General features: G+C 52.9%; 3 protein-coding genes across 11 annotated transcripts in view; 1 reads left to right on the forward strand and 2 right to left on the reverse strand.

Moving 5' to 3' along the window:
* Positions 1–4462, reverse strand: part of LAMTOR1 (late endosomal/lysosomal adaptor, MAPK and MTOR activator 1) — a 5897-nt gene extending 1435 nt beyond the window's left edge. Inside the window, exons 1-3 of the mRNA XM_034995002.1 lie at positions 4288–4462; positions 532–677; positions 205–282 (exon numbers count right to left, since the gene is read on the reverse strand). Of these exons, the coding sequence (XP_034850893.1) occupies positions 205–282; positions 532–677; positions 4288–4329 (266 nt within the window). The 5' untranslated portion in view covers positions 4330–4462. The remainder of the gene's footprint in view (positions 1–204; positions 283–531; positions 678–4287) is intronic.
* A 460-nt stretch (positions 4463–4922) lies between these two features.
* On the forward strand, positions 4923–9879 carry LOC118003895 (transmembrane O-methyltransferase). The gene is made up of 3 exons (XM_034994997.1): positions 4923–7126; positions 8205–8401; positions 8884–9879. Exons 1-3 carry the CDS (start codon positions 6868–6870, stop codon positions 9202–9204), a joined length of 777 nt encoding a protein of 258 aa, XP_034850888.1. The 5' UTR covers positions 4923–6867; the 3' UTR covers positions 9205–9879.
* Positions 9863–13061, reverse strand: ANAPC15 (anaphase promoting complex subunit 15). 9 transcript variants are annotated; one of them, XM_034995004.1, is made up of 5 exons: positions 12881–13061; positions 11347–11476; positions 10805–10864; positions 10340–10477; positions 9863–10189 (listed from the first exon to the last, which is right to left on the reverse strand). In XM_034995004.1, exons 1-5 carry the CDS (start codon positions 12970–12972, stop codon positions 10142–10144), a joined length of 468 nt encoding a protein of 155 aa, XP_034850895.1. In that variant the 5' UTR covers positions 12973–13061; the 3' UTR covers positions 9863–10141. The 9 variants fall into 9 exon arrangements, with proteins under 9 accessions (XP_034850895.1, XP_034850894.1, XP_034850901.1 ...); XM_034995003.1 differs by having other exon boundaries at positions 9863–10201; positions 12881–13017; XM_034995010.1 differs by having other exon boundaries at positions 11347–11471; positions 12881–12962.
* Between the last annotated feature and the right edge of the window lie 679 nt (positions 13062–13740).

Raw genomic sequence — 13740 nt, forward strand, 5'->3', positions numbered from 1 at the left:
GTCCAAGGAGCCCGTCTGGGTGTGAGTGTGTGTGTGTGTGTGTGTGTGTGTCCAAGGAGCCCAAGGAGCCCGTCTGGGTGTGTGTGTGTGTCCAAGGAGCCCGTCTGGGGTGTGTGTGTGTGTGTGCCCAAGGAGCCCATCGGGTGTGTGAGTATGAGTGTGTGTGTGTGTGTGTGTGTGTCCCCGACGCTGGCCAGGTCTCACCTGTACTGCCTTGCCCGGTCCATGTACTCATGCTGCTCCATGCCCTGGGAGTCCGCGGCAGACACATCAATGATGTTGCTTTGGGGAGAAGAGGCAGAGGGAACATGACAGGTGCTTCAAGAGGGACACACAGGATTCACCGCCAAGTGCCAACTCTAGGGCTATCTGACACCAGTGTCCCTGCCTGCCCACTGGAGCAGGGCTGGGCCCAGAGGCACCTCTAGCCACTGACCTTGTCCCATCCCCCATGTCCTGGGCCCAGTCCCTCTATCCCTCCTTTAACATCGATGGAGAAGCTCTGCCCAGGCTTGGTCCTTTGGTGCTCACCTGGCTGTCTTAGCAAGGATGGAGGAGAGCAGGGCCTGCTCATCTGTGCGAGTGGGAGGCAGGCTGTGGTAGTTGGGCTCAGCTCCATTGAGGGCTTTGGTAGGAGGGCTGCTAGGGTCCAGCAGCAGCTTCCGTTCCTCTCGGTCCTAGGATAGGCCATAGGGGAGAAGTCAGCCCTGGAGCCTTTAGCTGCCTTTCCTGGGCTCTTCTCTCAGCCCAGCTCTGACCTTTAAGCACCAAAAAATATCCTAAGTGCCTAAGTGTGTGGAATGTCAGCTAAGGCTCAGTCCTGCCTGCCCCTGGGAGCTCAGCTGAGTTGGTGGTCTGGGATGAATCAAAGTGCAACCAAGCAGTCCTAGAGGCCCTGAAAGGATGGACAGAGGCACAAAGCATGTATTCAGTAACAGCTCTAGAGCTTCAGAAAACAGTCTAGCACCTGATGCAGGTCAAGAGCCTAAGAATGGCACTCCTGATCCCCCAAACAATTCTATTCCTTGTATAATGTCAGGGCAGGAGTCCCAGCCTCTGGGTCACACAGCCCCAGTATGCCCCCTTCTTGAAGGCAGGTCCCTTCTACTCTCAAGTGTTCACTCTCCTCTGATGCTCTCTTTGTATACAACTCCCAGAACCAAACTTAATGTACCTGGTGAAACCTGACCTGACATGGAGCTGCTCCCTCCCTTGCCATGCCACCACACCTCTAGTAGTGTGATTGTGCTAATTTTCAGTAGTCCCATTACTGCTAGCCAACGCTGATAATCACAACTCCCAGAACTAACCTGGGGCCAGACCAAGTCTCCCTGGTCCCTCACAATTCTGTGTGGTTTTCTCCTCGTTCTAATCTACTGCAGTCTCTCTGGATACGACCCTGCCTTGAGCCCATCCGCTGCAAATCCCTCCTGGCTTTGTGTCAGCTACAAATTGGATAAGCAGACCTGCTGGGTATCTATCCAAGCCATAAAGAGCAAGGGTGCCCAGGACAAAGCCAAGGACAAGGGGCCCATCCTGCCTAATGCTGACTGACAAACCCTCAGTGCCAGACCACCAGTGCTCCACTCCAGGCCACTTTCAGTTCCTACCACAGACCTTCCCACTGCGGGCTCCCAGCTCCCCTAGCCACAACTCCACAACGCTCCTTACAGAGGGCCACTTCCTCCTGCCCGCCTGCCCCACCCTAGGCAGGCCCTTTTCACAATACTCTTCCTTCTCGAGCCTAGGTTGCCCAAGTGTCCCCAGTTCTCAAAAGCATGAGACAGAAGCTGTGGGATTCTACCCTATCACTTCTTAACTCCTCGACACAACCCCTCCTCCTTAAAACACAGGCTAAGTATTAAAGGGCTAAAAAGACAAAATACTTGCCAAAGATCAAACTATCTCAAAGGAAAGCTGGCTTCAAAATGAACCCTGAGTTTGCTTCCTGTGTGTCATTCTTCTCCCCAACCCTACTTGAGACAGATCTTCCTGCAGGACCGGGCAGTTTTCCCCCCATCAAGGGTTCTTCAAGAACGTTGTTTTCCTGAGACCTAGACTCCCAGAAGAGGCCAGGCTACCCCCATCAGAGTGGACAAATAACATCACCCCACCCCCAAAAGGCCAAGTGCAGCATGGAGGAGGTTTTTCACACCAAGGTCTGTCCCTGAGTCAGTGTCAACCCCGGAGTCAGGATTTCATTGTCTACCCTAGTACAGACAAATATATGTGGCCTGCCCATGATTACCCACCTGGTCTATGGGCACAGCTAAAAGAGACAGCTTGGCCCAACGGATAAAGCACATGGCTTGGTATCAAGACACCATGGCTATGGCACTGCTCAGCTCTGTATCCTTGGCTAAATCACTTAGTCTCTCTAAACTTTTTCTTGCCTTTATTTTATTTTTTTTAAGATTTTATTTATTTGAGAGAGAGAGACACAGAGAGAGGGAAAACAAGCCGGGGGAGTGGGAGGGAGAAGCAGGCTTCCTGAGGAGCAGGGAGCCCGACGCGGTGCTCAATCCCAGGCCCCTGGGATCATGACCTGAGCCAAAGGCAGATGCTTAACGACTGAGCCACCCAGGCCCCCCCTTTTTCTTGCCTTTAAATACATAACCTGTACCTATATGACAAACGCTTGGCAAAAATCAAATGAAAGAACTATAAAGGCCTTTGAAAAATGCATCATACTTTTTTTATTAAAATAAAGGAACAGAAATGAGAATGGGAGAGTGGCCTGTCCCAAGAGCTAGCTGAGAGAGGGACTCTGATAGTGAAGGGTATGGCATAGACTTTTGCCACACGAAGCCTTAAATCACCCAGCACTGATCGAGCACCGTTCTGGGGGTTAAATACAGAAGTGAGAGCCTGTCAAGAAGGTGAAATTCAGGAGAGCAGGAAGCCAGTTCTCCCAACTAGAAGCTGGTATCCTTTCTTAGAAGACACTAACCCTTCTTGATTCATTCCTTGCAAGAGTCTGTATTACTCTTTAGGAGACAATCTCCCACTATGCCACAGTTTTCCCAGTAGGCAGACATACCGTCTCCTCTAGGAGGCTGCAATGAAGTGAGGGGAGTGGACATGAGGTATGCCTAACATAAGGCATAGGAAATAAAAGTATGTGTTCATTGAGTGGGAAATTAATGAGGCCCAGGAGCCACTCATGCCTCTCATACAAATGACATTTTCCTAACCTTAAATCCTTAACCTAAAATAGGTTCATGTGAGTCACTGGGGAAAGACCTACTTCCCAAATACCAGTAACAAAATCCATTTCTGTTACCATCTTCCCCACCAGACTGTGAGCTACTTGCTGAAATCTTTCTATCGTGTCCATGTCTAGAATGTGTTGAAATGTAGAATCCAGGCTTAGAGACAATAAAAAAGGTGAGTGGCCAAGAGCTTGAGACTTCATCCTCAGGAAGGTCTCCCCACTCCTAAAAGATCAAGCAGGCAGGGCAGGGTTTAAGGTGTGGGGAGAAGTGAGAATGCACCAAGAGGAAGAGGGAGAATTTAAAACTGCACAGGTTTCTCAGCCTGATCCCCTGTGCAAAGGGATCAGATCTACAAATTCCCAGGACAGGCACCCTCTCTAGCTGAAGGAATCTTCAGGCCCCAAGCAAAAACTGCACTGAGGCAGGCCAAACAGAGCTCCCCATCCCGTCTCTCTAATCCACTCCAGCCAGGGCGGAAACCCACTTTGTAGCTTCCCAAACAACTTCCCACATGTCTCGATGTCCTCATTGTCTCTATTAAATTCTTCACTGGTCAACTCAAATGCCACCTACTTCCAGAGGCCTTCTCTGACCCCAAACCAGCAGTGACCTTCCTTCTCCAACCCCAGGGGCTGAAAGCATACACAAATTCCTGATTCATGTCAGGACAAACGAACTCTGAGCCTCAGCTTACCCGTCTCTAGAATGGATTCACAAAGCCCGCTCACACAAGCACAGAAAAAGCACAGGAAGCTGGGAAGACAGTTTCCCAGAGACCTAGGCTGAGGATCCCGAAGGCTATAAAGGTTTAAGGGTGGGATAAGATGAAAGGGGTGGGAGCAAGCGGGACAGGCAGCTGCCTGCACACCCCAATGCGGAGACTGTAGAGAAAGCTGGGGCTTTAACAGGGGTAGGAGCCTGGCCGGACGTCCCCTCTGTAATCTGTCCCCTCCCGGCCTCCGTACTATATGCACCCCGCAGTCCCGCTCCCGCTCTTCTGCAGGTTTTCTTCTGGGCCCCACGCCTCAGCCTCTCAACCCTCATTCCCGAGCCTCGCCCGCCGCGGCCGCACCTGGTCCGAGTCCTCGTTCTCGCTGCTGTAGCAGCACCCCATGGCCGGGGTCGGGCCGGGCACTCAGGCGGCGCCGAGGAGGGACGGCGTCCGTCGGGAGCCCTTCCGGTCACATGACCCGTGGCTGCTTCCAGCAAGCAGCCACCCGCCTCCCGGCCTATCCCTTCCCAGAGCCGCGCAGCTGCCGCCGCAACCCCAGCTTCCGGCCCCGCCTCTACCGCGTGATCATCGCCAACCAATGGGAAGGCTCACCTCGCTTGACAAAACGCGAGACACGTGATGCGATGAAAAGGCGGGGCAGATCACATGACTTAAGTCGCTGCCCGGTCTTGGAATTTGAGTCTTCTTTCACCGGGTCTAGAGGTCTTCGTACTTTGTGGTCGCGTGGTGCCAGGCCACCTTTCTGGGCCAGTGAGTGAACTTATCCCAAATGCCATCATGATTTGCTCTCCTAAATGCCATGCGAGGGGCGAGTGGGATTGAGGCCCTACCCTCCTAGAGCACACAAGTCTCTGTGTACAAGCGTTGGACCCAGATGCCCAGCCCCCAGTCGGAGGACACATAGTGTGGCGCCCAACGGAGTTCTCAGCCTGGACTGGGGATCGGAGACTTACTGGAAGAAAAGCCCTTATTCATACACAAACCAAAGCGGAGCAGAGCTTAATCCTGGAAGAGATAGAAACCCCCTCACATGCTTTGCCCTCAGGCATTTCTCTTCAATCTTGCTGGCCTTTTTACAGCAACCATAGTAATCTAACACACAATGCTCTTTTCTTAGAACCACCCCATATCTTCCCTTGGACGCTGAACACAGGTCCAGGTCTGTCATTCAAGATCTTGCAGAGCCTCTCACCTGCCTCCCAGTCCAGCATTTGGGTCGTGGGGGCTGGTAGTGATGGTGGTGGCGGTGCAGGGATTGGACTGATGCCTCACCAGCCCTAAGAAAATATTTGCAGTTTCCCGACTGACCTCCTGGACTTTCCTCATGTGGCCTGGCACACCGTCTCCCCACCAGGTCTGCCTTCTGCCTTCAAGCCTCACTACAAACAGTATTCTCCTGATTGCCATCTTAGATCCCATTGTTTGGGCATGTCCAGCTCCCTGTGCTTAATCCCTATCCCGTGTTGATTCCTTCATTTATCGAATCAAAAATTACTGAGTGTCTGATGTGCCATACACTGTTCTGTCTAGATACATAGCAGTTCACAAAACAGCCCAAAGTCCCTGTATCCATGGAGCACTGCATTATGTTTTATTCTCCGTTTCTGGATCAGTCTCTTCCTCCAAACTTGGAGTTCCTGGAGGAAGGGGACAAGATCTGATTCCCCCCTGCGACCCACACCCTGGCATTTACTTAGACAAAATGTCAGTTGAATTCTGAATTGAATAAATTACAGCCTCCCATCACCTTGGCTCACACCATGTCCCATGTCCTGATACAAGGAGTTAGAGGAGAGGTCACCAAACCCAGTAGCTCTTATTACCCCTCAGATCAAGACCCTGGAGTTCTGTACATTTTTTCAGTGCTCGAGAAGGGTAAGAGTTAGCCCCACCTTGTTGCTGCAGCTAGTAACTTGAACTGCAGGTCTCAGGTGACAGCAGCAGCTTCTGCATCAATAATTGAGAGCAGGTCCAGCCTGCCTCAGGGTTCTCTGGCCCCAAGGACTCCCCCTCTGATCTTCCCCAAGCAGGAGCCTCCAGCCCAGGTAAGCAGGGCTCTTGAGTGTGGGTTCCCAAGCACACCAGTTCAAACTCACTATCACTCACCTACTCACATCCATTTATATACTCTTACTTTCAATTTTAGTCCCCATCACCAGGGGCCTCACGAGGGGCAGATCTGGAGGAAAGGGAGGATGGTCCAGGGCACTTGAGAGGAGAAGGCACTTGTCCCCCATAGGGGGCCTGGAAGAAGAGGCCCGAGTGGGGGGACTGTGTGCTGTGTCTGTACATGCTTGTAAAAGGAATTCTGAGAGAGAACAGAAAAGGCAAATGCAGGGGAGGGGAGACAGGTTCTGGAGAGGAGATAGAGAATCAAGGATTCCTCCCACACTCAGGGAAGACCAGATGGAGGGATGGGAAGAAATCTCATCCTAACACCCTATGGAGTGTTTTGATTGCCTTTTACTGAGGCAGCACACAGGGCCTGAAGGGGTTTCTGACTACAAAGCTGTGCTCTTTTGCTCCACATTAATGGGTCAGAGAAGAGAAGGCAGAGGGTAGGGAGGGTGGAGGATATCTCAGAGGAGGTCTGCAGAAAGCAGTCCAGAAGGGGTGACTACAGAGATGAGGAGAAACAGGTGGAAGAAGCAAGGTGAAGATAGGATCAAGGGGCAGAAGTGGGAAGAGGTGGTTTGGGGGTGGGTGCAGAACACAGACTAGCATGAAGTCCTTGAAAGTACATGGGCTTGAAATCAGACCAATTCAGATTCAAATCCCAGTTCTGCTGTGTGACTCTGGACAAAAGACAGCTTTTCTGAGCTATGGTTTGTAAAATATAGGGATAATACAAATGACAAGCAATGGTGGGTGTGGGTTTCCCTCCCTGCCTCCCTTCACCCCAGAGCCCTGGTAGGGACCATGTCCCCCGCCATCGCACTGGCCTTCCTGCCCCTGGTGGTGACACTGCTGGTGCGATACCGGCACTACTTCCGACTGCTGGTGCGTATGGTCTTGCTGCGGAGCCTCCGAGACTGCCTTTCAGGGCTGCGGACTGAGGAGCGGGCCTTCAGCTATGTGCTCACCCACGCCCTGCCTGGGGACCCCAGTCACATCATCACCACCCTGGACCACTGGAGCAGCCACTGCGAGTACCTGGGCCACATGGGGCCTGTCAAAGGTCAGTGTTCCTTAGCCTTCTGCTCCAGGAAGCACCCCTAAGATGGTAAGGGAGGTCTGGGATCTGCCGCTGCCTACTGGGTGCATTGGGCAGGTTCCTGATCCTATCTGGGTCTTTCTCTCCTCTGCAAATGAGGGGGCTAGGCAAAGTTACTCATCTAGCAAACACTTATTGCCACCCTTCTGTGCTAGGCCTATACTAGGTGCTGGGTGGGAAAAGGAGACAGAGGCCACACAGATGAATCAGCCACAAATGCTGGCATCAAAGGGGACATAATACAAAAGGGACAACCATCTCAGCACATCACCCATAACTTTCTAATTACCTGTGCTAAGTATTTCTCCCCCACACCGTGGAGGCTCCCACATCCCATTCAGGGTAACTGCCTGGCTTTGTCTGAGTCCCGGCTCCTGGCACAAGTGCTTTTAGAGTCTGAAGAAATTTTTTAAATTCCAAGGTTAGAAAGATATTCAATGAATAAAACAAGGGGGAATGAAACTGGAAGTTCTAGCAAAGGTCTCTCAGAAGCCTGGTGGTTGTTTCTGCTTGAGCCCTCCTGGAGAAAGCAACACTTAACACAGAGAAGAATTGCTTCCAGCTTGGCCAAGCAGATAGACAGGGGTGGGGAGGGGCAAAGCCAGTCACATATGCTAATGCAGCATGATGGAATGAGCCAGCATCGACTTGGTTGACTCTGGGCACAGTGCTTGGGAGGGCTGTGATACAGGCTACAGATGGGAAGAACTGGAAAGTTTGGATAGGATCGGGTCCAAGAAGGTCCCGAATGTCAGGCTGAGGATCTCAAGTTCAATCTCAAAGGCCTTGAGGATCATAGGAACCAAGGAACAACAGGGTCAGATTTGTTTGTTGGAAAGATGCTAATGGCTGGTATGAAGAGGAGCATGAAGGAGGCAAGCCTGGAGGGGCAGGGGACCAGTGGGGGCAGCTGGAATTGTAGTCTGAGAAGACCCCAGCTGGTTGGGGGTTGCAGTGAGGCAGGTGGGCATTTGAGATCCCTTTCTATCAGGGGCCCTGCATCTGTCTCCCATGTCTGCTGCAACAGCCGTCTTCCCCCCAGGTCAGATCCTGATGCGGCTGGTGGAGGAGAAGGCCCCTGCTTCCGTGCTAGAGCTGGGCACCCACTGCGGGTACTCCACATTGCTTATTGCCCATGCCCTGCCCCCCGGGGGCCGCCTTCTCACCGTGGAGTGGGACCCACGCATGGCAGCAGTGGCTGAAAAACTCATCCGCCTGGCTGGCTTTGACGAGCGCACGGTCAGCCCCCACCTCCCCAACCCTTGTCTCTTCCCTTCCACCCCCAGCCTTGCCCTAGCCAGGCCTCCCCAGTGATGGAATCCCACCTAGGAGAAGACAGCAGCTCCTCATAGGGGACTGTGGCCCTCAGTGATGTATGAACTCCTGCCTTTCTGTTCCAAGTCATTTGCTCATATTTGCTGCTGGATGACAAAGGAGCAGTTAAGAGGAAGGTCTCTGGAGCCCAGCAAATCTGGGTCCAAACCTTGTCTATGTCTTGTGAGCTTTATGACCTTGGGCAAAGCACTTATTCTCTGAATCTCAGCTTCATCACTGGCAGAATGGAAATCTGCCTCTTGGGTTTTTCTGAGGACAGAGGAAATGTGAGAACACTCATGGGGACCTAGGCCGGGACCTGGCATAAAGTAAGCCAGATCCTGCGGGAGTCTAGTGTGGGAGACAGTCCCTCCCACCCTCACCTCCAGCTCCTTCCACTCCCACAGGTGGAGCTCATCGTGAGTAGCTCAGAGGAGGTGATCCCACGCCTACGAACCCAGTACCAGCTGAGTCGGGCAGACATGGTGCTCCTGGCACACCGGCCCCGATGTTACCTGCGAGACCTGCAGCTGCTGGAGGCCCACGCCCTGCTGCCAGCTGGTGCCACTGTGTTGGCTGACCATGTGCTCTTCCCTGGTGCACCTCGCTTCCTGCAGTATGCCAAGAACTGTGGCCGCTACCGCTGCCGCCTCCACCACACTGGCCTCCCAGACTTCCCTGCCATCAAGGACGGCATAGCCCAGCTCACCTATGCAGGGCCTGGCTGAGGTCCAGGCCCAGGGGTACTTACTGCTACCCCTCCACCCCCACCCAAACAAGGACCTCAGAACATCCCCTCCCCCACTGCTTGTGGCCTGACACATGCTGAGCTCTGGGGGGCAGTGTGGGGGGGGGAAGGCTGTCCTCCCACCTTTGCCCTACTCCTGTTCCACACTGATTCAGGCATCAAGTTCTGTCAGATTGCTTGGTCCCACTGGCCCCTCTCCTTCCAGAGAGAGTCATGGATTAACAGGCAAGAGTCCTGAGCTCCCAACCCAACTCTATCACTGATTTTCTGGGTGACTCCAAAGGAGTCCCTGTGCTGCTCTGAGATTTAATCTGCTTTCTTAACACCAAGGAAGCTGGCTGGAAGAGCTCCAGGGGAGTCCCAGCTCCGGGCCACAGAAAGCCTGCCCTCCCCAGCCCATGCAGTTCCAGGTGGGATCAGAGGAAACAAGAGAGGCTCTGAAGGAATATATGAATATAAGCTGGGCCAGAGATGGAGCCTGGGCCCAGAGCCAGGGACACTCTGGCCTTCCTTAGCCCTGGACCGCATGGTCAGGTAGGCTTACCCTAAGTCCCCTGTGTGCCCTCTCCCTAAAGCTCAAGAGAAGATGCTGGATTCCTCTGGGCCCCACCAACAAATAGGGAATAGACACGGGGGGGAAAAAATCAGTCCTGTGTCTTTATTAAAGGGAGTTAGAGACTATACCTGGCAACCAAAGGGTGAAGTACTAGGCAGAAAGGTGGGTTGGGCTCAGGCCCTGGGGACTCAAGGGCAAACTGATGGCCTGGGAGGGGCCAAGGAGACCAGTTCCTGGCAGCAGCTGAAGAAATACCCAAAGGTGAGCTTTCAGGCACTGGGGCAAACAGCTGGTTCTGCAGGGGATGCAGGGTAAGTTCAGCTGGCCTGGAATTTCCCTGAGGCCACCCTGCCTTGTCTACCTAGATCATCCACTGGTCCTGATCCTGTTCGTTGCCTTCCATGTCCACCTGGAGAGAAGGCTGGGTGTGGGTGGGAAGGGGCCTCAGCCACCCAGCCAGCCCCAGTCCCCGATCCTGCCCGTCTGGAACCAGAGTCTCTGTAACCCTTGGCCACCAGTTAGGTCAGGGGTAGGGGCCCTCCCCCACACCCCTGCCTACCTCATTGACCTCTCCATCATCAGGTGACTCATTGTAGTCATTCATCTCATCCATGTCCTGCATGTCCTCATCATCCTCTGAGTCCTCTTCACTATCTTCATCGTCATCTTCATCCTCCTCTTCCTCATCATCATAGTGCTGGTGAGGCAGAGAAGAGCCTATAGGCTCTATAGGGCTGCCTGGACCAGTTCAAGGGCTGGTCCACTTGGAGCCAGTCTCTGGGAACAATGAATGACCCTCCATTCCCCAACCTTGCCCCACCCCTTTGAGTCTAGGAAGCTGATGCATGTTCTGTAGGACTTTAGTGCTGGGTCCAATGGCCACCCACTCTACATCCCCTTTACAGCCTCCACCCAGAGCTGAAGACCACAACTGCTCTGGGATCAGAGGCAGGACTTTCAGAAGTAGAGCAGAGCCTTGGTCCGCCTGGGCCCCACACAAGCCCTACCTGCTGGAACCACTCACCTCTGAGGCCGGCTTGCCAATAGGTACCAGGTTGTTGTCTTTCTCTGCGATGCTCTGGAGCTATGGCCAAAGTGGGAGGAGAGCATGGTCAGGGCACAAGCAGGACAGGTCAGGGACATGGGACCGGCCCATTCTGCCCCTAAGATGACCCCTTAAATGTGGAGAAGCTTCCTTCCAGTTTCCCGAAAGAGACAATCCCTTTATCTCTTGTCATCTGCCACTTACTTATAAACTTGATCCAACTACATAAACTCTCTGGGCCATGGTTTCCTTATAAGATTATTGTGAGGGTGAAGTGAGAGACTATCAATCTAGAATATCACATCTACTAGGTCCTCAATAAAGTCAAAACTATTTCCTATGCTTTAGGGAAAGGAGCCTAGGCTCCAGTCTGGCCCAGAAGTCCCATGGGCCCACAGTAAATCAGGGTCATACAAAGATGTGAACCTAGGCCTCCTGCCCCCCAGGTTGATTGTTCCCAACCCAGAGCAAAAAGCTCCTCCCTGACTGAGGCTCCACCACTATGCCAGGTCCTTACTCACCCAGGCCTGATGCTGTTGTTCTTGCTGCTGCAGCTCTGTCTCCTCCACACAGGGTCGATCCAGATTAAACCACAGTGTCTCAGTCACACGGGGGAAGAGTGAGGGAAACAAAGTGGACATGGCTCCTAGACTGAGGTAAAGGGCCAGGTGAATCCCGCTGTCAGACGTCTTTGGTTTGGGGTTTTATTTGGTTACAGTTTAATTTAGGGATGATGTGGAGTAGAAGGTAGCAGGGAAATCGCTCTTCTCTGTGGGAATCAGACAGACCTGGGTTTGAGTCCTGGCTCCACCACTTACTAGCTGTTTGACCTCGGCCAAGTCACTTAACCTCTCTGAGCCTCAGTTTCCTCATCTGTAAAATGGGGAATAATAACAATTATACTACACCCTCATAGTTATTCTGATAATTAATTTACTTTATGGAGAAGTAAAGTGGTTTAAACTGTTCAAGGCAGGGAAGAGAATGGAAGCCAAATGTAGAGCTATGAATCCAGAATGCAGACTGGCATTACAAAATTAGACGAAATTAGAGGTAGCAGGGCTCCACTGACACTATCTTTACCTCCTCCCAACAGTTAAGACCTACTTTTTGCCCCTCTATGATCTGTACCATACTTACCCAGTGTCAGAAATGTAGGACACTAATCACCTCTCTCATGAACCACAGCTGAACTGGGGTGGGGGTGGGGTACCACGTGCAGTATGGTTCAGAAAGACATTCTAAAGGCCTGAGTAAATGGATAAGTAATTGGAAGGCTGAATGAACTATCATGTGGGAGAATTTTCGGCACGGATTAAGCAGCTGAGGGGGCTGACCAGAAAGGTCCTGGGGAATCTGAATTAAAACCTTTCACCTCACAGGAAAATTTGAGGCCCCGGAACAGGCAACGACTGGCTCTAGATCACAAGTGAGTTGGGGCATCAAATTCCCACGGGGAAGAAGTCGAGGCCAGGCACTAGAGGAGATGAGCGGGAGAAAAGGACCTACGTCTAGTTCTGCTTTTGCCCTAAACTCATTTGACCGATCCTGGGCCAGCCGCTGCCCTTCCGTGAACCTCAGCTTCCCCGCCAATGTCACCAGCACACCAGCACCCATCCTCAAATCCCGTTTAGTAGGAGAGGCCAGAGACTGAGGCTCCGAAAGCCCACCCCTCGCCTCAAAGCCACCGCCCATTCTTTGCTTATTATGATAATGACCGCGGGGTGGACCAACACGAAGAATGCAGGGGCGGGATTCGAATAGGCATTTGCCCTTATAGGGTTGCTAATCGCGAAAGGAGCGGGGCCTGAATAGGGCCAATTAACTGGAAGAAATGCTGGGTGACAGAAAGTGACACCAATGAGTGACGGATCTTGGGCGACGGGGTGGGGCTTAGCCTCGAGGAAGCGGCCAATGAGCTGGAGCTCTTTAATGTTAAAAGGCGTCTGAACGTGGAGGTCCTGAGGAGCCGGGGCAGGGCCACGGGGTTTCTCTGGGGGAGGGAGAAGAGAAGGGGCAGGGAGACAGCGGCCGCAGCCTGGCTTCTGTACTTACCGCGCCGGGAGGCGGCAGCCGGCGGCAACCCGGAAGCACTTCTCTCGGGCTGAGCGGAAGAGCCCGCCAGAACCTGAGAAGCACCAACGCATGCGCCTTTGCTCTCCTTTTGTTTCCCGCTCCCGCCCACCACACCGGATGTGACGTTACACACCTTAGTCACAGCGTTGAGGTTGGAAATTTGCCTGCTCTATTGGTCCCTCCTGGAGCCTCCGCCCGTCGGCTTCTCCAGCCTGGTCCCTCTCCAACGGCCCATTTAACCCCGCCCCTTCGTCCCCAGCCAGGATCTGCCTGCCAACCCCTGCTGAAAAATAGCTGGCAGCAGCCTGCTTTAGTACTAGGACTGCTTGTCCTGCCGCGTCCCAGGAAAATTCGTCTGCTTCTACACCAGAATCGCTGGATGATGTTACGCCCCTCTGTCCGTTCTTTCTCACCTTCAGTTTCTTGTTTGGGCGCATACATTCATTTATGTATGACTTCAACAGAAATCGTTGAGTCCCTACTATATTCCAGGCTCTGCTAGAAGCTGGGGATAAATCTAGAACACGGTCCCTGCCCCCATAGACCTCACAGTCCAGTGGAGAAGCCAAACTCTGCAGACCCACAGTGGATTCACTGGTTTCTTAAGATTGCCTGTCCAGTTCTGCATTCGAGATCGTGTATGGGTTTGACTAGTCAGCCTCAGGGCACTGCTTTTGGGGAAGTCAGCAGGGCTAAATACCTTAGTGGTCAAATCTCCAGGCCTGGGCTAAATACCTTAGTGGTCAACTTCGTCATCTCTCCCAGTCCTTTGCTGATGCTTCTGTTGAAGCATCCCCTCTGTAACCTCTGACTCAGCCTCCCCTTCAGAGATCATGCCT

Source organism: Mirounga leonina, unplaced genomic scaffold (genome assembly GCF_011800145.1).
Source record: "Mirounga leonina isolate KUSES-001 unplaced genomic scaffold, KU_Mleo_1.0 Mir_92, whole genome shotgun sequence".
Taxonomy (NCBI): domain Eukaryota; kingdom Metazoa; phylum Chordata; class Mammalia; order Carnivora; family Phocidae; genus Mirounga; species Mirounga leonina.